The sequence below is a fragment of the Ambystoma mexicanum genome, chromosome 1p (genome assembly GCF_040938575.1).
Source record: "Ambystoma mexicanum isolate Mex_15411 chromosome 1p, UKY_AmexF1_1, whole genome shotgun sequence".
NCBI classification, from domain to species: Eukaryota; Metazoa; Chordata; class Amphibia; order Caudata; family Ambystomatidae; genus Ambystoma; species Ambystoma mexicanum.
The window spans coordinates 526,348,048-526,374,266 of NC_090921.1; the positions used below are offsets into that span (position 1 = coordinate 526,348,048).

Sequence of the window (26,219 nt, forward strand, 5' to 3'; positions counted from 1 at the left end):
CGCTCCTTGCGCAGGAAATTCAAGCCCTGCTGGAGAAAGGCGCCATAGAACTGGTGCCTGTAGCGGAGAGGAACAAGGGATGGTATTCCCCTTATTTTTTGATTTCGAAGAAAGACGGGGGATTGAGACCCATCATGGACTTGCGCGGTTTGAACAAACTCCTCAGGAAGGACAAGTTCAAGATGGTTACTCTCTCTCAAGTCCTCCAGGCCCTTCAGCTTCAGGACTGGTTGGTGTCTCTCGACCTCAAGGATGCTTACTTCCATGTGCCGATCCATCCCAAGCACAAGAAGTACCTGAGGTTCGCGGTTGGCGACTCGCACTTTCAGTTTCGGGTCCTGCCGTTCGGATTGACCTCCGCCCCGAGGGTTTTCACCAAGCTCATGGTGGTGGTGGCAGCGCATCTCAGGCAAGGGGGGATTCACGTCTATCCCTACCTGGACGATTGGTTGATCAGGGGGAGTTCTCCCGAGCAAGTCCTGGATCATCTGTCCGTCACCTGCCACTCCCTTCACAGGCTGGGCTTCTCCCTCAATTTAAAGAAGTCCCATTTGACGCCAACACAGTGGCTCCAGTACATCGGAGCAGTCGTAGACCCATTTCGTTTTAAACTCGCTTTGTATGCCCTTGGGCTGCAGCCAGTCTTTATGTGCGGGCTCCCTACACGCATGCGCGGCGTGTTGTGTTCATTCTGCCGCGAGACGAATAGCCAGTGACTCGGTCTCTTTCTGAGCTTATGAGCAGCTAGACATGGCAAATGCTACATGCAGTCACAGCCGACGTCTTTGATCTCAACGACAGATTTCTTCTGTCTCTCTACTTTCAACTTGTGCAGCTTTGGATTCCCCTGAGCTTTACAGTGTGCTCATCAGAACTAGAGGGATCCCTGCCAGATAGAGGAAAGAGGCCAGTTTCTTCGGGACGCTACATTGACTGCAGTTTGGAGGACTCTTGGAATAGCCCAAGGGAGAACCAGTGGGATCCCTGCCAGATAGAGGAAAGAGGCCAGTTTCTTCAGGACGCTACTTTGACTGCGGATGGGAGGACTCTTGGAATAGCCCGAGGGAGAGATAGCAATTGGTGTATGAATAGGAAGATTCTACCTAAAGCACAGGACTACTTCTGCCCCTGATGAATGTCCGGTTACATCGAACACAGAGGACTGAAACTTATATAAGTTGGGCTTTGTCACACAATGGAAAATGAGATTTATTGAGTTGCCAATAGTGTGGTATGCTGGTTGAATATTTCAGCATACTAGTTGCGATACTGTGAGGTGGTAGTGTTTTTACTTTGTATATGACTGTGTTTTGTATATGTGTTTTAATAATTTTTGTATTACCTGTGCTTAACAAAAGATTAATATATTAAAAATGATATTTTGTGAAGAAAATGTTTTCTGATGATTATTTGAAACACAGAATGCAGCCTATATTTGTTCAAGGGCTGTGTCTTGAAATTGCTATCGGAGGGGAATGTGTTGACTGTTCCTTCCTTTTGTAGAAATATATAGCAGTGTTTTCCTCCCCAGGTGAGGGCTCTTCACATTCAGCAGATGGTGCACAAGTTTCAGCATGCCCAGACGCTCCCAGCGTTCGAGTTCTTGAGGTTGCTCGGCCTCGTGGCATCCTGCATTCTTCTGGTGCCAGAGGCTCGCCTGCGGATGAGATCTTTGCAGTGGGCACTCAAGATGCAATGGTCGCAGTCCTCCGGCAGGATGTCGGACCCGGTTCAGGTGCCGCCCTCGGTCGCCCGGGACCTTCTGTGGTGGGCCGTCTAAGGCAACTTGATGAAGGGGGCTCCATTTTGGCTTCCCTGGCCAGAGGTGACGATCATGACGGATGCATCCCTCACGGGATGGGGAGCTCATGCCAACGGGCTGACAGTCAGCAGTCGTTGGTCTCCGTCGGAGTCCAGACTCCATATCAATCTGTTGGAGCTGAGGGCCGTCAGGCTAGCCCTGAAGGCTTTTCTGCCGACTGTGCGAGGAAAGAATGTCCTGATCCTGACGGACAACACAGGGGCCATGCACTACCTCAACAAAAAGGGGGGGGGGCAGGGTCACTTCCTCTGTGCAGGGAGGCGATGCAGCTCGAGTTCTGGGCCATCCAGCAGGAAGTTTCGATCTCGGCAGTTCATCTGGCTGGAGACGAAAACGTGACAGCGGACGCTCTGAGCAGGCAGAGCATGATCTCTCACGAGTGGGAGTTGGCTCAGGAGATTCTCCTGGAGATCTTCGCCCTTTGGGGGACCACTCAAGTGGATCTCTTCGCCTCCAGTGTCAACCAGAAGTGCGAGAGGTTCTGCTCGCGGGAATTTCCTCCAAAAGGAGCCTTAGGAGACGCGCTTGTTGTGGAGTGGTCATTCCCACTGCTGTATGCGTTTCCTCCAGTCCCCGTCATCCCGCAAGTGCTGCGGAGGTTACGGAAGTTCGGTTCCCGGATGATCCTCATTGCCCCGGCGTGGGCTCGGAGGACGTGGTACCCGGACCTTCTCGATTTGGCCATCTGCCCTCCACGTCGTCTTCCCTACCAAGACGATCTGCTCTTACGGGAGGGGGGTCAGGTTCTCCACCCAGAGGTCAGATCCCTCAACCTTCACGCTTGGCTTCTGAAAGGTTGAGGTATAAGGATTGGGACCTCCCTGTAGACGTGATGGAGGTGTTGCTCTCGGCCCGAAGGCCAGCAACAAAGTCTCTGTAACGTTGCCGTTGGCGTAAGTTCTGCGGCTGGTGCAGAGTTCAGAATGTGGATCCTTTTGCATGTGACATCCCCATGGTTCTGTCCTTTTTACTTTCTTTGACCCACAGGGGCTTGCAAGTGGGTACCATTAAAGGTTACCTGGCGGCGCTGTCCATCTTTAAGTGCTCGTCTGAGGAGTGTTCCTACTTTAAAATCCCTTTAATTTCACAGTTTCTGAAAGGGCTCACTAATGTGTTCCCTCCGTCACCTTTCCTGGTGCCCGGTTGGGATTTGAACCTTGTTCTTAAGTTTTTTTATGGGTGCTCCGTTTGAGCCTTTACATTCTTGCCCTTTGAGGCTGTTAACCCTGAAAACTGTGTTTTCAGTTGCGGTTACTTCCGCTCGCAGAGTGAGTGAGTTACAGGCACTTTCAGTTAAGCCACCCTTCACTGTATTTCACAAGGACGGGGTTGTCCTTAGAGTTCGTCCTTCTTTTCTTCCGAAGGTAGTGACGGAATTTCATTTGGCCCAGAAGGTTGTTCTTCCGGCATGCTATCCTCCTCCGCATCCTGGTAAGGAAGAGGAGAGGCTCCATAGGCTTGATCCTAGGAGAGCTTTAAGCTTTTATGTTTCACGCATGTCCCGGGTCAGAGTGGACGATCAACTCTTTATTGGTTACGCTGGAAAGCGTTTGGGACAAGCTGTGACGAAACAGACTTTGTCTCGCTGGATTATTTTGGCCATCTCGGAGTGTTACCGCTTGGTGGGTAAGGACCCACCGGCTGGCTTGCGGGCCCATTCTACCAGGTATATGGCTGCATCTACTGCCCTGCAGAGGGGTGTTCCTATTCGCAACATCTGTGATGCAGCCACCTGGGCTTCAGTACATACATTTGTACGTCTCTATTCCCTCGATTCCATCCGAGGACAGGATCTGGCCTTTGGCAAGGCGGTCCTTTGCTCTGCTATTTGATTGGCCATTCTAAATTTTGATTCTAAATTCTTTCCCTCCTCCTTGCTCTGGTACTGCTTTGGGAGTCTGTCATAGATATGGAATACGTCGGAGGACCCAATCCCCTCGAAGAACAAGTTACTTTCTTACCTGGTAACGTTCTTTCGATGGGATGGACCGACGACGTATTCCATATCGCTCCCTGCCTTCCCTGCTGCAGAATTTCTTTTGCGATTGCAGCTTACATTCCGCAAGGCTTGGTGTCTGACTGGCAGTTGACTAATGTCACACGTTCTGGGGGAAAAAACTACAACTGAGGCTACGGGTGTCGTGCGTCCTACTTATCACATTGGATGACGTCTGACGTCGGAGGAGGTCCTCGACGACGGCGCATCGATGTTATCGATGCAGGACGCAGACGCCGAAAAAAGTTTCCGAAGCAGCACAGCTGTGGTGATTACATGTCATAGATATGGAATACGTCATCGGACCATCCCATCGAAAGAACGTTACCAGGTAAGAAAGAAACTTGTTCTTCTTGTGTCACTGTTTATTGCTGGGTAGGTGCACTTGGATGTGTTGCATTTTGTTTGTCACGTTAATTCCCCTTCACTTTGCATTTTGTTTTACCTTTGGCTGGGCTTCATGGTTAAGAAGTGTTATTGCGTTTTGCTTATTGCGGTAGCTCTGTCACTATGCTCGAAGCCAAAGTTAAGAATATCTGCATATGTACGTTATCTGCGTATGTTCTTTCTGTATGCCATCCACTTTTAATATCTGGTTTGAAAAGGTGTGCTTAGAATGCTCTTTTCGTTTGTGGGTGCTTGGGAGTTTCCTATTTCATATTGGGATGGCTGGGCTTTGTTCCTCGTACATGCATCAAGATAAGACTGCTGCCTCCGCAATATCATCCTTTTCAGGAGGCTCTGATGGTATGGAACTTTTTGATGATCGCGAACACCCCCCTTCCAGTTTTTTTTTTTATTTTGTTCATGCAGCCAATTCTTGGTTTGATCACTCACCCCTGACGAATTGTGGACATGAGGAGGTACCGATCGCTGCTACCCGACAAACTTTATCGAACCCACTAGTAGGGGAAGCTCTGACCACTTCTTGGTTCCATCACACCTCTATGCTTCACTAATTTCCAAAGCACTTCTGTCTTAAGTAACAGAAAACTGCTTTCAAGGGAAAATACTGAGCCCAGGTGTATCAGCCACGTTTACTCCCCCAACAATAGGCAAATCCTCCCAAAAAAAAGAAAATACTCCCAACATAAAATAGTACACGTATGTCGTCACAGGAATAAAATATTGATACATGATCCATAGAGGAAAAAATTCATCTTTTAATGTGCAAATAATAACTAGGTGCAAAGAAATAATTTTTACAAAACATTTGTTTTACATATTTCTTTACTTTTAAAATGCTCCCGTTGGGAATGGGATTTATTTACTCCCCTAAACGATTAGTGTGCTCCAACTGAGCATACTACATAATAATAATAGTAATAATGAAAACAGGTTTGTAGTCTTCAGCCTTGATAAATATCTGTCTTGAGTTGTTTACAGCCCTTTAAGACCAAGGCCGTTTTCTAGCTCAAAAGGCTTGCATTTGGGTAATTTGCATACACACAACACTTTGCTCATGTGGCTCTGAACTGGAGGTGAAATTCCAGTGATGGTTACTGGGTGGCACTGTGACGTGTGACTTATTTGACATCATTGCATCATTATCCCCCTTTGTGTTCTTCTCGTTTATTCTCAATGTAATTTCTTAAACGCGTTAGCCCTGTTTCTCTTGTTTAGTATACCCTTGCTATTCTTCCTTTCCCTACACTACGGTCTGGCTGTCACTGGAGGGGTTGCTTTGCCTCTTTATTATCAGACGAGGTCTCGGCTCCTGACGTGGGATTGGCATGGCATAAAAGACCACTAACATTGTGTTCCCGTTATGTTGCGTTCTACCTAGACATCTGTTACTTGCTGTTGGTGTGTTGTATGCATGATTACATCTCAGTGCCGGTTCTGTTAAAAATATGATCCTTTTGTGTCTGTGTTTTTTTCTTGTATGCTTGTGCTGCATTCTACTGATTCTTCTGTTGCTGCATAATTCTTATAATGCCTTGTGTTACTGGGTAATTTGTTTTTACGTATACATTTGGATCTCCGTTGTTTGTATGGCACTTGTGATGTGTTTGACGTTTGCTAGGGCTTTCCTGTGCCAATGAACAGTGTGCATTGTTGTGTTGTCCCCTACATTGATTTACATCACTTTGTGGTTTGACATTGTTCCATAACTCATAATGATAAAAGTGCGTGTTTCATTGTACTTCATCAATGCAGTATCTTTTGGCAGATTGATGTTAAATATTATTTTTCACACTATTGGTTCTGTAGCAAACTCATTACTGCATTTATCGAAAAAATCTTCACACAATTATCCTAGCTCCCAAGCGTGTGTGTGTGTGTGTGTGTGTGTGTGTGTGCGCGCGCACGTGCACACGTGCATGTTTGGATGTTGGTCCCTGTGTCTATCTACTGATCACTATCTATTGAAATTGCATCGTAAAATTTGATAATTATTCAAACACTGAATTGGGCTGATTTTTTTTTGTTTTGTTTTTTTTAAAGTCTGATACCCATACTAACAAATATATGGGAGGGTACACGAGGGCTGTGCCGTTCTAATTTATTTCATATTTGTGTGTTTTCTTGCAACTCATAAATATGTGCTTAGTGTGAATCCCTGGATGTCGTTGCTTCACCCCTAGAGAGAGCCCCTTCCCATGAGGCCAAGGCGGTGAGGCAGCTACCCAATAGTCCCCCTGACGGTGGGACTCAGCGGGTGGATCTCATGGGGAGGGACACCCCCTGGGATTAGTGATGACCTGGTGGTGGGGGGGACATGGTATCCCCCATGGCCCACCTAACACACCTTCCTACCTCCCCCCCACTCTACCTGTTACACCTCTCTACTGTACCTATGTACCCTTTTTTTTGTTCCTTTTCCCACTACTTTCTACAATGATAATGGCAGAGTGTAGAATCCAAAAGGGAGTTGCGTCCCCTATATACTGAGACGAAGGAGAGGCCAACTGGCCCAATGGGAGTTTGCAAGATCAGTGCTGAGATGAGAAAGAAGTGCGGAAAGAATATAGATCCCCCCTTCAGAAACCATTGTGAGCGATCTAGTCTACAGACTTTCCATTGGTCAGAATATACCTGAAATAAGAGAGACATCTGAACCGAGTGAGAGATCCTCCCTCAAGAAAGCTGAAGCTTCGTGAGCCGCTGGAGGGACTGGAATGCAGAAAGTGCAACAAATGCTATCCCGAACAGATCTACCATGGTCGAGTGGAAGGACGACCCGTGTGGTCCACGTGGAGTACACATCCCAAAAAGCAGGAAGACGCTGAGGGAGAGGAGATGCCAGAGCAAGGGCGAGAGACGCAGAAACTGCAAACGAAAGCTGGTGAGCAGCCAGAGAAGGATTGGGAACTGGGAGGCTTGCTGGGAACCCTGAGGGGGAATACCTGGCAGCATAATGAATCGGGTATAAATCCTGAAAAACAAGAACATTCTGGGACCCACACATAATACTGTAATGCCGTTGAGAGCACTGCTACCATCACAGTACCTGGCAGGATAGTGAACCACGTGGACTGTGACCTTGGTGAACACTGAAGAGCGGGAAGGGAAACCAGGGTAGGAGAGAAATACCCTCTTGTGTTGTACATTGTATAAAGAGAAAGGAGAAAGGGGGTCCTTCTCTTGGCACAGTGAGCATTGGCAAAGTAGCCAGGAAAAGAAAGGCACTTGTCCTAGCATTGTGAACCTGAGAAAGGCAAAAGGGGGAGGGAGTCATCCCCCCAACACTGTGGAGATATGAGACATTTTGTTCAGAGGTCCTTGTTGGAAAACCCAACCTAAGGAATCCTTTTTGGAAACTTTGATTTGCAATTTCTGAGAACATTTTGTTTCTGCATCCTCTGGAATTGAACTTTGGCTGTTTTCTAGAAGAGGAGCGATATTATTTACGTGCCTGGGGTAAGGGTCGGAAGTAGATTTTGGACACAGGAGGGTGAACGCTTTTGCTTTAGACAGGCATCCTGACCAATTCCTTAGTATTGGTTGAGGCACGAAACAGCTCTTAGAACTAGGGCCAGTCAGGGTTTTCTTTTATTTCCTCAATAAAAGTCTATAGCCAAAAGCATGCCCAGCCATACAGGGTTCGAATTTCAGATAGGATAAACCGGAGTTAAACCTGGTTATCCCTTACTAACCAGTGACCAGGAGCTTCTCCTGAGGACTGAGGAGCCTGTACATGGCATTCCCCAAACATAACTTCCACGTAAGTTGCACATATATAAATGTTTCCATTATTTATTGCCCTTAAAGCTTTAAAGGTTGTATAGAGGTATCCTAATATGTATTTATAGATTTTGCCAAACAGAGTTAAATGCATGTAGTTGTTTGTTCAGCATCCTTTGTTCTGGGGAGCCAAACGTAGCTCCTAGTAGCTGTTGGTGCCAAGCCAACCAGGCTCTATTAGGCTGCAAGCAGGAGCTAAATAGCTCCCAGGTCCCCTCCATTTCAAACCCTGCTGTGTGTCGGTCTCCTACTGCTACACCCTTTTGCCATTTATTAATGATGCCTGAAGGGTCCTGCTCCATTTGAACAAAAAGGAATGTCTTTTGGATGTGATCAGGTAAATGTTTATTTGTGAAATGTTAATTTCTAAGATACTGGCACTGCGATCTTCTACATCAGATAAGAGTCTCCTCTGTCTCGAACAGTCGAGAAACCCCATACATTACTATTATTACAGCGTTGTACTGCCGAATGAATTAGCCAAGTCTTTTGGGGAGGACGATCACTCATTTAGCATTTTTGTGTCAGTCTAGCAGCAGGCAAATGTTTTAAATAAAACTTTTTTGTTTTGCACTGATTGTGCCCTTTTGATGCCTTGTTACATATGTTGTGTTACACGACACTCTAATCCCATTTGCATGTACTTTGTGTTGTCCTGTGCAGGAGGCAATGATGGATCACCCCTTGCAAACCATTTCCTACATTGCAGACATTGGAAGCATTGTTGTGCTCATGGCCAGGAGGAAGCTCCCACGTCGAGCTGAGGATGCTGCTGGGGAGAAGAGACTTTACAAGATGATCTGCCACGTCTTCCACTCCTCTGATGTAAGTCACAGGTCATGGTTCAACCAAAGGTCGGCAATGTCAATACAGAATTGAAGCCTCAACTAGGAACATATTTTGAAATACTCGTTGTCTGTTTAGCAGGTGGTTCCGGATTCTTTCAATATCATGAAATGGAATACGGGAAGCGGTGTGGAAAAAGGGCGGCAATTATTAAAATGTCATCCCTATGGCCTCAGTGCTTCAAAAAGCGTTGATTTCCCATTACTTGCCCTTATCATGCATTAGCCCAATGTCTCCTCTCTCCTTTAGGCTCAGGTGATTGCTCAAGCAATCGGGCAAGCTTTCAGTGTGGCCTACCAGCATTTCTTGCACTCCAGTGGCATTGATGCCAGCAAGCTGACACCCGATGAGTTCAGCAATGTCCTCAACCAGGAAGAGCTGTACAACGGAGACCTTGTCCACTTCTCCAAGCAGGAGAACTGCAAAGAAGTAAGAACATCTCCTTCATTGCATTCACTGATAAAACAGTCTGTGCAGCTACTACTTTACCAATGACGTGCCATCATCCCCATTTCGAATAAGGGGGCAGATAAAACCATGTCTCATTATTAAGGGTACATTTTAAAAATCCTCTTTTGCCTATTTTAGCAATATCAGTCAACATTGAAATGTAATTTGGAAATAATTGAGACACACTTGCAGCCCATGACAGATTAAATGGTTATAACAATAAGATCAAGCCAACATTATAGACACCAGGCATTTGTACATTACATCATGCCTTGCCAAGGAAACACACCATTGTAACGGATTGTTTAGTTTAATTGCTGCTGTTAATTCTTCTCATTGATGTCAATCTTGACCAGCAGTCTCTGAAAACTTGGGAGAGAAATAATGCCATATGATGCAAACCAAACTGTAAACGAATGACACAGAAACATAGGTGAACGTTGGCCATGTTTTTGAAGGGAGAAACAGTTTGTTTTTTTACTCTTAGATTGTGACTCTCTGGGTACAAGCCATTATCATATTTCTACACTACTGCTCCCAAAACCTCTTCCTCATTACCTTAGCTTGTAGTATACCAGGGTCGTACTGGGCCATACAATTGTCTATGGCACCAATAAAAAAAGTGGCCCACAGTTGCAAATGGATATTAATTCCTTTTGTGACACTGTTTGATTAATTCCCAAGGGGGAGTTTTTTGATAAAATGTGATGCAAATTATGCAAATGTATTCACCAACACTGGTCAAAACTGCTAACTTCATAGTGAAATAACTCATCAAACTTGCCCGCATTGGTAAAAAAAAGTGGCCCACACCAGCATTTTGTGTTTTTGGTTCGGCCATGGGCCTATTGCCCTATAGGCCAGTCCGAGACGTAGTATAACACTGGATGTGACAGATCTTCGTTTACATGCATGCAGACAGCGTGTAACCAGATGAATCCATGATCATCATCCCTCAGCAGAAACGTTACATCTGGCTCTATTCTAGACACTACACGGTTTATTCATTACCTGTGCACTGGCACCTGGAGCGTATCGAGTGCTGGATGGTAACACCAGAGCTAATTACCTGTCAAAATAACCGGACAGACTCGAAGAATATGACACAGTACTATTATTATCAGTTTAATAAAGCAGGAAAATCTCGCAAGCCTAACAAGTTGCAAACTCAAATACATTTCTGTTATACAAAGTCTCTATACCTCAATATACATCACCTATGACGTCATCCTCGTGGCAAATTATAAAAACATATCGAGCGGAGGGATTGGTTAGGGGAACATACATAACTATAGCTTATTTAGGTGTTAGTAACATCATTGGCTGCCTCTTATCTGGTAGGCACACCTGGAACAACCAATAACGGCAGCGGATTGGCTTCTGCAACAATGCATAGTCCATCGCATTGCCCATCTTGATTGGTTGGCACCCTCATCCAACCTTGGACATTGGGCTCATTAACAGTACGTAAGCAGAACTAAACCCAGGTGCTGGGACTATCAGACAACTGTCCACTTGGCCAATTAGCCTTACCATCTCATCAATTAGGCCCGAAGCCAAGGATTCTTCTTTGCAGTTGACCTTGCTGACTGTTCTTATCTGGAGCTTTTAAGGCAGTGAGGGTACATTGCATTCTTCGTCTGGAGCATTATGAATAGGCCTTGTTTTTTGGTCTTGCACCACGAATGAGGGGTTTATAGTGATATTTTCGAATGGCATATTTTCGAATGCCATTATGTTGACCCACATTTGCAGAAAATGTTTTTTTTTTATTTATTTTTTTATTTTATCTTTTAAATGGGGGCGTTCCCCCGAAACCCCCCGTTTTTTTTAAACACTTTTTTACTTACCAAACAAAACAACCCATTAAATAAAAAAAATATATATTCGGAAAAAAACATTTCGGCAAAATGTTTTCGACATAATGGTGTTTCAAAAATATGACCGGATACCCGAATGAGGAGACCATGATTTGTCCTTTTATTAAGTGCCATTTAATTGAATGATATGGGATGCTATTACTCTTCTTAGCCTGGAGACTTGGTTGCTCCGTCTTGCATATGCTTTCTTCACTTTTAATTGTCCAATACTTGGCACTCGCAAATGTTTACTCCTTGTGTACATGGCTTATCCTCTTTGACTCTTTTTGTATTTTGCTGTTTTCTCACTGTGGCATCCTTGATCCTTAGCCAAACAAATATTCTTTGTTCTTGAATGAATCTGTAATTCAGTGCCTGTCAGCTCTGCAGCCTTGGTCTCTCTCCTTGGGGTTTTTAGCTCCCTGTTATATGAAAACTGACGCCCATCTTCTCAACATGGCTGCTTTACCCATGCTATATTTTCTACTGTAGCAAGCTTCTATATTTATCATCTACCTTTGCGTTTCTGCGTGTATAATATCTAATGCATTTCTTCTTACTTCTTTTCTCAGTATATATGATTTCTTTGTATCCACATGTTCATTTACTTTGTTACTTAAGTTACATCTTTATTCTTTGAGTATTCATGTATAGTTTCAGTGTGTCCTCTTCTCTTCATCACTTTACACCTGTCAGACTTCACTTATAGTTCTTCCATGTCCGATGGTGTCTTCAGACTTCTTTCTACCACTTCAGTTCGAGGGTACATTCGACACGGTTGTCAGATCGCCTAGCGTCTTTCATATCTCCGATGCAGTAATGGGACGATACCAGGTGTCATGCACAGTGCCTTTTTGCTGTTCTTCCAATATGATGGAGGTGAGGGGCCGGGCTCCATGAGTGACGTGTACATCTCCTTCTCTACACCTTCTTACGGTGGGAGTAAATCCATCTTATATTGCAGATGTTCAATGGAGGGGAGACGCGTAACAAATCCACATACCATCCTTGAACGCCAGTACTTGCAGTAATGTTGCTGCAAACCCTACTGCTTCCTTCCCCCTCAAATTCTCACTTGCACAATTGTTTATTTTTGTTTATTTTCTTTAGCACTACCGAATAAATCTAACATGTGTTTTTCGATGGCTATAGTAGTTGGAGTGGGTCTGGCGTGTTAACCCAAAGCAGCTTCCCTTGGCTAATAGCCAGTTGTTTTCCCATCACATAAGCCGCATCCCCGCTAACTTGGGCTTTGTTTGGCATGTGCACATGGAATTGCATTAACAATATCTCTTCTCTCTTATGATAGATCTGCATCCAGAAGCAAAAGGGAGAGATTCTAGGCATTGCAATCGTGGAATCAGGCTGGGGCTCAATCCTGCCTACAGTGGTCATTGCCAACCTAATGCACGGAGGGCCAGCTGAGAAATCCGGTGAGCTGAGCATCGGTGATCGGATCATGTCTATCAATGGAACCAGCCTGGTTGGGCTACCTCTGGCCACATGCCAGAACATCATCCGGGTGAGCATCTGATTGCACAGGGTAAAAGGGTGAACATCTTTGTTCTCTCACTATCACCGTCCTCTGTCGCCTCTACTAATTTCCTATGTTAAGCTGCTGTACCCATCTTGCTCACCAAACAATGCTGCCCGTTGACTTCTTTAATGCCACCTACCCATCTCCTTTCTGCTAATCCCACCCACCCCCCGTATGCACGCAGAAATTGTTGCCTTGCTCTAAACATTAAAGACAGACCTTCTGTTCATATCTTTGTGTCTGTGCACCCAGAAGCCCATAAAGCTAGGGAAATTAGTCTGGTTAAAGGCTGTCATTTTAAAATGTACCAGTGATTTTTATTATACATTTTAGAATTACAAATCACTTTAATTTATTGTGTAGAAATTCCTGGTGTTACAGTAACCACGCAAGTGGCACCTTGTCTGGCCTAGCACTATAATTTCAGTATTTCTAATTTTATTTACTGCCTGTTTGCCTTTATGGCATATTTCCTATTGGAAGGTTAACCCTTCTATTTCCTCCGTCCAGGGACTCAAACGGGCTTAGAACTGAACTGTTTGGTAATCTCCTTGATTGTGTTTGTGAGGTGAAGTGAAATCAATGTCCTCTCCTTTTACTTTTATTTTGATATAAACTTTGTTAGTATATTTAAAATCACTTATTTGACAGTATTTTATCCTAAATCAATACTATATAAATGAGTTTTATATTTTAACTGTATAGTACGTATGTGTGACGATCAATTTCCGGGGGAACCAGTGGTCCAGGGATGAATATCGGTTTCTAAACCATCAATCAACCCCACAACTCTAGTACACCAGAGGGGATCCAAACAGAATGGAATACAAGTAAATTATAAGACCTCCATGACCAATTTTGGTAACTTGGACGGAACGGCAGGATTATCTCCGCAAGGTCGTGGATCGTTGGTTAGTTGAAACACAGTGAAAATACAATTATTGCCCAATGATAAAAGGGGCTGTCCGGTCAAGGTTGTAGTAAAATACCTACTTTATCAATACTACAACATACATTTCTAGCACACTACAATTACAACACACACTGTGAAGGAACACAGAGGACACACAGTTTCACAAAGGAAAGGGATGCACTCTGGATACTGACAGGAGGGTAGTTGGTAAAGCAATCTGTCTTACTGTTCAAGGTTATTTGGTTTCAACTCCAAAGGGCTGTGACTGTCTCTAGGGGCCTTCAGAGAAGGACCAGGGGGGCAGAGCCACAATGTACTTGGTGCTAAAGAAGTTCTTGGTGCTTGACAAGGCGGTTCTAAGGCGCTTCACAGCCCGTCGGGCAGAGTTAGTGGAGGGAGACGGGTACAGGTACCAGGCGGCAGGCAGTTCAGCAGGCGGCGGCTCGGGCCCAGAATCGTTCTCTGTGCGTATTCGTGGATCTGCAATGCTGGTAGAGTCATCTCGGACGGCTCTGATTACTGCAGCTTAACAACAGTCAGCGGTGCAGCCAGCTGTGGTTCGAGGACTCGACTGTCTCTAAATTGTCCTTAAAAAGATGGATGCTGGATGATGCTTGTGTGGCACTCCTCCTAGCTTCTTCACAGGGCTTGTGTCCTTTTAAGGCGGACAGCCCAGAGCTCAGGAGGGTGTTAGCAGGCGACGGCTTTGTCCTTTGTCCAGAGACTCTCCGGCACTTCCCACCTAGGAAGTTTGCAATCAGAACCTAGCAGTGTATGCAAAGTGCTGGCTGGGTACCGGTTCTGGAGCTGCTGTACGGGTCCTCTGAGTATGGTATCTCCCTCTGTTCCCTGGGACATGTTTAGGGGAGGGATCTTGCTTCCCTCTTGGAGCTCCTGGCCTTCCTTCACTGGTGGAAGATGTAAGGTAGACAACCTTCAGCTCAGGTCCAAATGAGTCCTTCTTACTGCTTTCCAACTCTACAGATAATCTGATCAGTGAGGGGCTGTAGGGTATTTTGTGTATATTTGGGTCCTAGCAGTATTTTCTTACCGCCAAAAACAAAGTAATTCAGCAATAATCACTCCTTGCATTCAGATTGGGTTTGGTATTATAGTAATATAGTGGATATGCATTATTTCAGTACACAGATACATTTAGTTGGTATGCATTTCGTTGTGGTATAGTGATGAGCATAATTTCTTTGTTTTATTTGTGGCTCCAACATACAAAACCCCTTTCTTTTGTTTAGACTGTTCTTGTGATCTCTAGAGGCCTCAGGCTTCTACATTATTCAAGAACACCACATTTTCATATGGAATGCCACTCATGGCTGTTATCACTGATTTATCTACACCAGTGAGCTATGCTTCCATAAAGTATTCACAATAACATGTGGTATAATCACTAATTTATTTACATTAGTGAAACTATTTCCAGAGGCCTCTCTTTCTGCTGACTCATATACGTCCAGCAAGCTATTTCATTATGTTCCACTCAGAAATCACACACACATATATACACTGAGTGGAACCACGCACACAGCTATTTATAATTGCTCATAACATTACTTTATCTGCGTAGAAACTTGGCGCTTTAAGTATCATTCCCTCTATGGCATAATATATTTTTTTAGACACCAAATGAAACAGAAACAAGAATACTCTTAGGCAGACTGTGTTATCACAATTTCATTTTAAAATGATACATTACCATTCGTGAGACAATCCTCTTCTGAAATAAAAACATGAGAAAGACAAAATGCAAGAACACTACGAATTTCATTTCATATTTGCACAAGAGAGAGAAAAATTACATGGTTTGTTTTGCCTTCAGCTGGCAACATTAAAATGTGTCATTTGGACACAGTGAAAAGCTATTGCTACACTGCCTGTCTAAAATAGGTTTCATGCACATACCGCACCCTCACTTTCATACAAGATAATTACCAGCGAATTGTAGCTGTTTAGCACGCGAACTCCCGGACTGATCACTTTCTTTAAATGGCTCAAGGCTTTCCTTCAAAGCACCCCAGCGAGGACATGCAGTTCTGATCTGCGGTCTCTCAAGCCAGTGCTTATCGACTGGAATCTTCAGTCTGGGAAAGTCAGCAATGGACTGGGACGGCAACTCTCAATCAGGAAATCCCATAGAAACTCAAGCCAGGTCTTCCACGGAGCTGTGTAAAATGTCCTCTGCCTTTCTTCCTCCCCGAAATGTACCAAGAGACCTCTGTTACAGCCCTTCAGGTGAGGTGTCACCAATGAAAATGCACAATAATCTATCCTCCTCTTCTAACAATGGCTTGGCTTATACGGTTTACAAACTGTATCTACTCATTTCCTGGCATGCAGATTTCGCATCCAGCTAACACAGAGAACAGAGAAAAAAAAATGAATCCAAGTGCACGTTTAAATGACTTTCAGAGCCTGTTTTTTTCCACCTCATTTTGCACTGGAGAACACATTATAATGTTAATAAATTAAGATAATGTTAGTACTTTTAATTATATTAGTTCATTAATCCTCTTATGTGTCTCCTGCAACAGAGGCATTTCAGGTGAGAGAGAAGAAAAAAATGCGTTTTTCAATGTGGTAAAAATTGCTGTGTTTTTGACTGAGTAGCCTGTCTTCATTTACATGTCCATGTCACATTGGCAACACATGGCTTGCTGTACCACATTATAGCAATACATTAATCCCATGCAATGGTGCTGTGCTCCCAAAACACACAAAATAATCCTACATATCCCCTCCTTTTTCTGAGAATTTTGGCAATGGTCCAAGCCACAATTGGAAGGAATCCAACTTGCTCCCTTTCTTCTTTTTTAAAATGTAACAATCCAATACAATTAATATTCAGGTGTGAAAAATGAAAATTGAAAAATCACTGTTCAATCATAATATTAAAATTAATTTTTTAGTCCATCAGTTCTTATAAAAATGTTCTATATTTTTCTTCCCAATGGAAGTGTCCATAGTCCAGTGTCTTACTTTTGTACTTGAGTTCAATCACAAAATAATAAAATAAAACAAATAACTAAAACAAAGAATTAACATAACAGATTAAAATAATTAATTAAAATAATAAATACGTGCAGCTCCATACTCCAGGACACTTGTCTGCCTCTGATATGTCGCGACCAGCGATGTCACATCATTTGGTTCATTCGGGTACTCTTCCATCTTGGCACTCTTGGATCCTTTCCCCATAGGAGTCATCACTTTTTGGCATTCTGGTTACTTTGTCTTCACCTCCACCCGGGCAGGCATCATTCGATCTTCATCCAGGGGACTCCAGGACTCCATCGTCTCCCGTGACCTCCGGTACAAATATGTTAATATTCTAAACCAAATAGAAAAGAAACAAATTAAGTACATAGCACAATACTAACTTCATCCTTTTGCCAAAAATAAAACATGCTTTATATTTCGCCCTTTTTCCTCTTGATTTCTGAAATTAAACATCGGTTAAAGAGAAAAAAAACATACATAAAACAGCATTCAATATTTAATACATTTTCACACCAATTCCATACGTTTTAGCTTCCATTTTTTTTAATGTATATATTCACATATATTACAGTGTTTATGTGCCATTATCATAATCAACCATCTTTATTTAACTTCTCTGCCACTTCTATTGACTAGGCCCATTCACTTTACCTTTTTATGTTCAAGGGACTTTATCTGCTTCTACACGCTCAAGTTGTTTAATCTCATGTTTAGGGTGACATGGTTTTATTTGATTTACATGAAAAAACTGCTCTGTTGCTGTTTCACCTTCAGTCTTCAAAATTTTATAGACCACAGGAGAGACCTTATCTATAATTCGATATGGCCCCTCCCAGGCTGCTAGAAATTTGGAATTTTTCTGTTTACCTTTTCCAAAATGAAATTTATACACCTGATCGCCCACACAATATTCCTTTACTGACATCTTTTTATCATAATATGACTTTGCACTGTCAGCAGCTTTCTAAATTTTTCTGTACAAAAGCAAATGCATTTTGTAAATGCTTCCTCAGTTCATCAATGTATTCATGAACTGTGGATGCGCTCACAAGTGTTTGCTCATGTGTCCTGTATAGCAGGTGTTGTGGTAACACCATTTTCCTACCTGTCAAAATTTGATGAGGGCTAATACCTGTTGCTTTGGCAGGAGTTGATCTGATTGCCATCAGAACCAAAGGTAAGCGTAAATACCAGCTGGAACCTGCTTCTGTCATGAATTTCTTTAAAATGTCCACAACAGACCTATTGCTTCGTTCAATTCCACCTGAAGAAGCCGCCCGATATGCGATATGTAGCTTTCTCTTCACACCCAATATTTGCCATACCTTACTCATTAGAGCACTTGTAAAAATGACTTGCTCTGTCTGATTCTATTCTTTGTGGCAACCCAAATCTTGAAAACACATGGTTCACCAGCAATGTGGCTGGTGTTTGCGCACTACAATCTGGTGCAGGAATACACTCAATCCACTTCGACATCAAACATACCACACTTAAAATATACCGGTTCCCCCTGCTCGACCTCTTTACAGGCCCTTCATAGTCTATTTGCAAATCTGACCATGGAAGAGTTAGACCTCTTTTCATTAATGGGGCTCTATGCATTGGTGAAGCAGGTTTAAATTTGGCACATACTAGACATCCTCCAGTATATAATTCTACATCTTGGGACATATGTGGCCAATAAGCATAATCTTTTAGTATTTCCATTGTTTTCTGTGAGCCTCTGTGGCCTGCAGTTATAGCATCATGCGCATGGTGTAGCATTAACCCTCTGAATGAAAGGGGTACCACCCACTGTATTCCTCCTGTTACAGACTCTCCAATCATGAATCCATCTTGTAGTCTTATTCGTTTTTTATTCTTTAATAGCTACCTCAACTCTTCCCATACAATCATTTTCTGTTAAGGGTTTTTTTTCAGGATCTATCAAATGATTATAATAGATTCCCAAAATTCGATCATTCTTTTGTGCCTCAATCAGATCTTGGTCTGGTGTATCATAACTCGCCTGTACCACTGGTTGATCTTTCTTCTTTGGTTAGAACGTGTTACTGCATGAATTTGTATTTCACCCAGTAAATGTTCAATAGATAGCAATTCTCCCATCACAGCCCCAATTTTAGCCAGGTGATCTGCCTCATCATTTCCTTCCTTATCCTCTCCTGGAGTTTTCAAATGCCCACGAATTTTCCTCCAGTATATTGTTAAATCATTTTCTGACACCAATTTGTCTATGGCTTGTATCATTTTTCCATGTTTAAGTGGCTTTTTATTGTATGTAATCATGCCTCTCGCTTTCCAGTCAGGTATATATTCCACAAAGCTATTTCGTGCGTAATCAGAATCAGTCACCAGGACAATTTCACTGAATTTATTATCAACTGCAGTAGCAATTGCTTTATAAATGGCTGCCAATTCCGCTACCTGAATGCTCCTAGCACCAATTCTCATCCCTATACTCGGGATACCTTCACACTTCAACCAGACATTCCCTATTCCTGACACTAATTGTTTATTACTGTCATTTTCAATGTGAAAGGCACAACCATCAACATACACAGTTGGCAAGTCTTTGCATGTTTTTTCATCAAAAGCTTTGTGTGGTGATAGTTCAAATTCCTGCCAAATAGGTTCCACTTCTATTTCATTTGATACTGGTTCAGCTGCACAGTCTTGTAAATCTGCTAAACCTTCTAAACCTTGAGCAATTGGGCTTTTTTTATTTTGGCCATATCTCACTTCTACAGGAAAACCCTGTAATGCTAGCGTCCATGAAGTGATTCTGGACTGCACTAAATTACCTGACCTAATTCTTTTACTCTCTAAAAATTGCAAAGGTTGATGATTTCTCAATAATCACCTTTTCTCCCTGAACAATGGGGCAGAAATGTTGTAGCGCCCACACAGTGGTTAATAGGGCCTTTTCACATTCATTGAATTTAATTTCAACTTGGGAAAATGCCTTACTTGCATATGCAATGGTTTTGTGATTCAAATCATGTTTTTGTGATAACACTGCTGACATACAATGTTCAGAGAAACCTATTTCTATAAAGAAATCCCTGTCCTTTATGGGATATGCTAAACATGGTGCCTTTACAAGACATTCCTTTAATTTAGCCACTGCCTCAGACTGCTCTTTTTCCAATTTCCAGGGTGTATTCAGTTTAAGCAGTTTAGTCAATGGTTGAGTGATTTCAGCATAATTTTCAATGAACTTTCTGTTATAGCCTGTCATTCCTAATAAACTTTTTACCCCTTTCACATTTTTAGGATCTTTTAGTTTCTGTATGGCCTCTATTTTCTTCTTTTGTGAATTTAGTCCATGTTCAGTCACTTCATGGCCTAGAAAATTGACCTTTTTTTTGCACCATTGTGCTTTTTGTAAAGATACTTTGGCGCCTGCTTTCTGCAATTGGCCAAGAACATGTCTTATTTCATCAAAATGGCTTTTCAAGCTTTCATTTCTTATCAGGACATCATCCACATAAATTATGGTTCCTCTTTCTGCTGCATCAGGCATAGCCTTTCTCAAAAATATGCCAAATTCACTCCCACTATTGACATACCCGAATGGAGTTCTAACCCATGCGTATTAAGTCTTATCAAATGAAAAGGAAAATAAATTCTCTATCTCCTCTGCCATTGGCACACACCAATATCCAGAGGTGAGATCTAATGTGGTGAACACTTTTGAACCATGTACCTGAGCTAATCCCTGATCAATGAATGGCAGTGGCCATCTGGATACTAGCACTCTTTTTTATTTAACTCTCTCAAATCTGCACACAGTCGCCATTGACCGTTTGGTTTTAACACACCTAATATAGGTGTATTGGATGTGCTATGAATGGGCCTGATGATTCTCCGCGACTCCAAATTTTTAATAATCTCTGCCAATGATTCTAAACATGCCAGCGGTAGTCTATACTGGCGTAAAAATACTGGGCTTCTGCTACACCCTTCCGGAAGTGTGCCACATGTAAATTAGTTAGCCCACAATCATAAGCATCTTTTGCAAATACATCTTTAAACTCCATAAATATCTTCCTCAATTCATTCCTATCCTCCTCGTTGTCACATGCATCCGCTAACAAAATCTGCTCCTCTACCATTTTGGGCAATTCTGGTTAAATGTTATGCAATCCTCTTGATGACAGCACACTGTCTTGCTTGAATCATAAGGGTACACAGAATGAATTTTAAATATCCCTTTGGGCTGAGAGTCCAGGTATTCTGGCAATTCACCCTTAGCATCTACATATTTTTCAGGGATATTTCCAATCACCATGTTATTTAGATCAGCTGTGTAATGTGATTTTTGTATGGCAATTCCTACTGGGGAGTTGTCCTCTAAATGAATATTCTGATAACCTTTATTATTCACCATCATTTTTACAGACCCTTCACCCACATCTACCAATGGAATGTATTCCTAATACAGGCCCTGCTGTTTTATGGATTCATTCAGACACATAAATGCATCAGAATCTTTCATCTGCTGTCCATTTTTGCATTTCAGTGTTATTGCAAACTGCTTTGTGAATGCAGGGATAACAGTATCTTTCCTCATTTGTAATTCAATTGCATAAGGGACCAGCTGTGCGCAATGATAAGCCCTTCTTTTGTCTTCAAATTCAGGTGCCGGCCCACCTATGCGTGACCATATCTTTTGATTAAGGAAATCTAGCACCATACACATTCTGTGCATGATGTCATTGCCCATGTAAAAGTCATTTTGCGTTCCACACACTATCCAAACATTATGGTAAATTGTTTTTTGTCCAATGCTAATTTTCAGCATGCATCTACCTGCAATTCAGTTTTCAAAGTCTGGACCGTCCAAACCAGAGACATACTGGTTTTTAATCCTAAATTTCGGGATCTCCTCCCTTTCCATTATTTTTTGCAACAATTTCTCGTTAATGAAGCTCCTTTCCTGTTCAAGCGCTAAAGTGTCTTTTATTGTTTTAGAATAGTCATTTATCCCAACATGCACCCATTGTTGTTCATCTTCCATGTGTATTTCAGCAAGAGTAGTAATGTGTTTTTCTGAACCTGCTCTAGGAGCAGTATTCTGTTTGTATGTCTTCTCTTTTAAATAAAAACGTAAGGTGTGCTCATCTATGGCAGTTTGCCATTCTTTCCTTGGGTCTAAGTATATTTGTACAGGTAATTTTTTTTTTTCACTCTGCATCTTGTCTTGACACATTAATATAACAGTGACGCTAGTTATGCAACTATTCTGGAGATACACCTCCACTGCATCCTTTGTTTTTGTAACGGTGTGACATTCATTTATATTGCTGTTTTGTGATTTTAGTTTCTTAGGTCTCAATGGTTTTTTGGTTAAGGACCACAGTACTCCATTCACCCCATCTATGAGCGGAGATAATCTTTTCAGGCAATCTGTTCCCATTAGAAATGGAATATCACAAATGGATGTGACCAATACCTCCTGTTTCATTCTGTGTTTACCTATCTTTATGTCAACCTCCGTGGCGCCTATAATAGGCACCTCCTCCCCGTTAAAATTATGCACTGGACCTTGATTCTTACTGATTTCAGGGCTCACCTTTCTCAGGCCTTTTTCACTTTTGGCTAAGTACATCGGTAAATGGAAAGACATTTTTCCTTACTTTTTACTTACTGTGAGAAACTTTATTCATTTCCCCATGTTCAGAGGTTTTTTAGAGTGTGGCCACCGTTCGCCCATCCATCCAGGTATCATCAGAGGTCACACTACAACCCTCCAACTGAACATGTGTAACATCACTTGGCAATTTGTCATTGTCTAATTCTGTGCATTTGTGATTATCCAGTATGCTACCAGCCCTTTTAGCCTCTTCAAAAATATGTGATTCAAAGAATTCTTCAGGTGATTGACCTGTACCCTCCTTTTGAGTATTTCTTTTTCCTGCCTGTGTTTGGTCATTGTTTGGATTGCCCAGGGAAGGAGCTATAGCATCGGCACTTACTCCCGGTTCACTGGTATTCCCCATGCATGAGTCATTTTTCTTAAACCTGTCTCTTTGTTCTTTTGGGGTTTCAGGTTTTCCTATTTCATTTGTACATATCGCCAATGTTTGATTTAGTTCTAGGTTAAACCGTACCTCTCTTTTAGAAGTATTTGCATTTTCTGTTACATGTTCATGTACTGGTATTTTCACTTTTAAATCATTAGGCATCTCAGAGTCATTATGCAAAATTACATCAGAGCAAACTGTCTTTTCAGCGCTGCAGGTATCATAAGTACTTAGTCACTTTTCAGAAGCCCCCCGATCATTGCTATGGCCATCTGCCCCCTCCTTTGATGACTGTTTTTGTGTTGTGCAGAGCTTTTCTATTTGCTCAGCCAACATTTTCACTTGGGCCTCGAGGCACTGGAATCTTTCCATCTCTCTAGCATCCGCTCTCTGTGGCCTAGATCGATATTGGCTGTTTTCCCCCTGGTTGGATCTATTCTGATACCTCTCAGGAGAATGATTTCTATTGGGATGGTTCCTGAACTCTTGATTCATTTGCGGAGGGGAACGGGGTGCACCCATCCTTTGGTTGTAGTCCCCTGGTGGTGAATCATTGTACTGACGTGAAGTGTAGTTCATGTTCTATCTCATGTCTTGTCTCTCAGGTTGTGGGTACTGGCCCCTATGTTTATTCCCATTATCAGCAAATCGATCCACATATCGGGGGTCTATCCTGATTACCATATATCATGGTATTGGGATCAAATCTGCTTTGTGTCCCCAATGTCTGATAAGGACCATCATTTCTTTGATCCTGATTTTGTCTCTGGTTATTGTTCATACCTGACATATCAGGTCGATAGCCTGCCCTGGGGCCTATCTCCTAAGTACCTGGGACTGATGTAACTCTCCCTATTACTAGGATCATGTGATTGGAACATTGGTGCAGTGTGATGACCTTTGTTGATTACTCCTCTGTTCAGGTGCCAAATTATTTTTACTTGGACTTTGAGCAGACTCAATGGACATTTTGGCTGACCTGATTTCCCCTCACTGTTGCTGAGGGTTTTTTAGATTTCGGTCTAGTATCTCTTATTTTATCACTTTCTCTACCCTGGCAATATAGTACCTCATATAGTTTTGTGCTTTGGTGTACAATTAATTCCAGGGACTTGTCACGGTCAAATTCACGGACCAATTGGGATATGATGTCTTTCTGCAGCCCATAGAAGTAGGCAGTTTTAAACTCATTGGAATTGGGGTCAAAAGATACATCAAAGTGAGAAAAGGCTCTTTTTAAGTCTTGTAAAAACTGCCGAGGGGATGCATTAGGCCCTACAGTGATTGTGGAAGCGACTTTCTTTGCCTCCTGCAATGACTGGAAAGGAGAAAAATGACGCCTGATCTTTTTCGAACTCCGCCCATGTCATATTCTGCTGTTCATTCAATCCTCTTATAATACTGGCCGTCGGGGCATCTGAAGTTAAATGAAAATATTGCCTGTACTGTTCCTTAGGTATCTGTAGTGCTTTAAAAATGTCATGAACCGCTTCGAAGTGATCCTCAATGCAACAATCCTCTCCTTTTTTAAATGGTTTGATCAGGGCTTTAATGGAGTTCATTATCTTTATGGGGCTACTTGTTGCAATGCATGGAATTGCACTACTTGGTGACTCAACCCTGGTTCCAGGTCTATGGGATTGGTGGCGGCCCCCAATGGGAGTATCAAATCCCCAAGGGTGCTGCAACCAAGTTCAGTCACCGGCTCAGTCACTGGGGCACTAGCCCTTTGGGTAGAAATAGAATTCACCTCAACTCCATTGAATGTGGTACCCTGCCGCCTCTCCTGGGACATATAGAATGCACATTTGCTGTTCTAAGTCCTTACACTTTTTAAGGAGCCTGTTTGCTTCGTTTTGCAAATAGTTGTTTTCATCACTCATTTTATTAATTACCTCCTGCATGTTGCACATTTGCATTTGGCACTCATTAAATTCTTTATTCCTCTTGTCTCTTTCTTGAAGCATTTTAACCATTTCTTGTTCGGCATTTTGGAGGTCACTTTCTTTCTCATAATGTTCTTTTTGTAAAATCTGCATCTCTGACACAACCTCATCTTTATCTTGTCTAATGTGGTCCACCAATGCTTTTAAGTGTACCAATTATTGTTCACTGTCCTCAAATCGTTTCTTGCTTTTGGACAATTGAACATCAAAATCTCTGCATTTTAACTGCATGTCTTTTTGGCATACATCCAATTCTGCTCTTAACATTTCCTGATTTTTACTTGCCCCATCTAAGTCAGTCTTTAACCTGTTAATTAGCTGGGCTGTCATTTTCTTGCATTCGCAGGGACCTATTCAAAATAAACCAGATTTTGGCGAATAGCCGTATCAAACAGTCTTTCTCTGCATTTTTATCGACTGCATTTAATAACCTTAGAAGGCAGACCTGAATTATGCTGCCTTCTTCAAAAATATTGTCTAGTTTTTCTTTCTGCACCTCACCCTGAATGCGGTCATGCCATTCTGAGGTACTGTTTGATGACCACGTCCCATGTGCAAATAACTTTGCCTCTAAATATTGCACTAGGTCTGAGAATGTGGTTTCCCTTTGAGACATTCTGAAATTCGTTTTAGTGACACACTGCGTGCTCTATGATCACTTTCCCGGCCTGCAGCGCACCATAAATATGTAGGGTATTTTGTGTATATTTGGGGCCTAGCAGTATTTTCTTACCGCCAAAAATAAAGTAATTCAGCAATAATCACTTCTTGCATTCAGATTGGGTTTGGTATTATAGTAATATAGTGGATATGCATTATTTCAGTACACAGATACATTTAGTTGGTATGCATTTCGTTGTGGTATAGTGATGAGCATAATTTCTTTGTTTTATTTGTGGCTCCAACATACAAAACCCCTTTCTTTTGTTTAGACTGTTCTTGTGATCTCTAGAGGCCTCAGGCTTCTACATTATTCAAGAACACCACATTTTCATATGGAATGCCACTCATGGCTGTTATCACTGATTTATCTACACCAGTGAGCTATGCTTCCATAAAGTATTCACAATAACATGTGGTATAATCACTAATTTATTTACATTAGTGAAACTATTTCCAGAGGCCTCTCTTTCTGCTGACTCGTATACGTCCAGCAAACTATTTCATTATGTTCCACTCAGAAATCACACACACATATATACACTGAGTGGAACCACGCACACAGCTATTTATAATTGCTCATAACATTACTTTATCTGCGTAGAAACTTGGCGCTTTAAGCATCATTCCCTCTATGGTATAATATTTCTTTTTTAGACACCAAATGAAACAGAAACAAGAATATTCTTAGGCAGACTGTGTTATCACAATTTCATTTTAATAAAAACATGAGAAAGCCAAAATGCAAGAACACTACGAATTTCATTTCATATTTGCACAAGAGAGAGAAAAATTACATCGTTTGTTTTGCCTTCAGCTGGCAACATTAAAATGTGTCATTTGAACACAGTGAAAAGCTATCGCTACACTGCCTGTCTAAAATAGGTTTCATGCACATACCGCACCCTCACTTTCATACAAGATAATTACCAGCGAATTGTAGCTGTTTAGCACGCAAACT

At 42.3% G+C, this 26,219-nt stretch overlaps 1 protein-coding gene across 1 annotated transcript in view; it reads left to right on the top strand.

Annotated features, from left to right (window-relative positions):
- APBA3 (amyloid beta precursor protein binding family A member 3) overlaps window positions 1-26,219 on the top strand; it is a 369,129-nt gene that overhangs the window by 266,560 nt on the left and 76,350 nt on the right. The window contains exons 6-8 of the mRNA XM_069649423.1: window positions 8,670-8,831; window positions 9,102-9,281; window positions 12,471-12,683. Of these exons, the coding sequence (XP_069505524.1) occupies window positions 8,670-8,831; window positions 9,102-9,281; window positions 12,471-12,683 (555 nt within the window). The remainder of the gene's footprint in view (window positions 1-8,669; window positions 8,832-9,101; window positions 9,282-12,470; window positions 12,684-26,219) is intronic.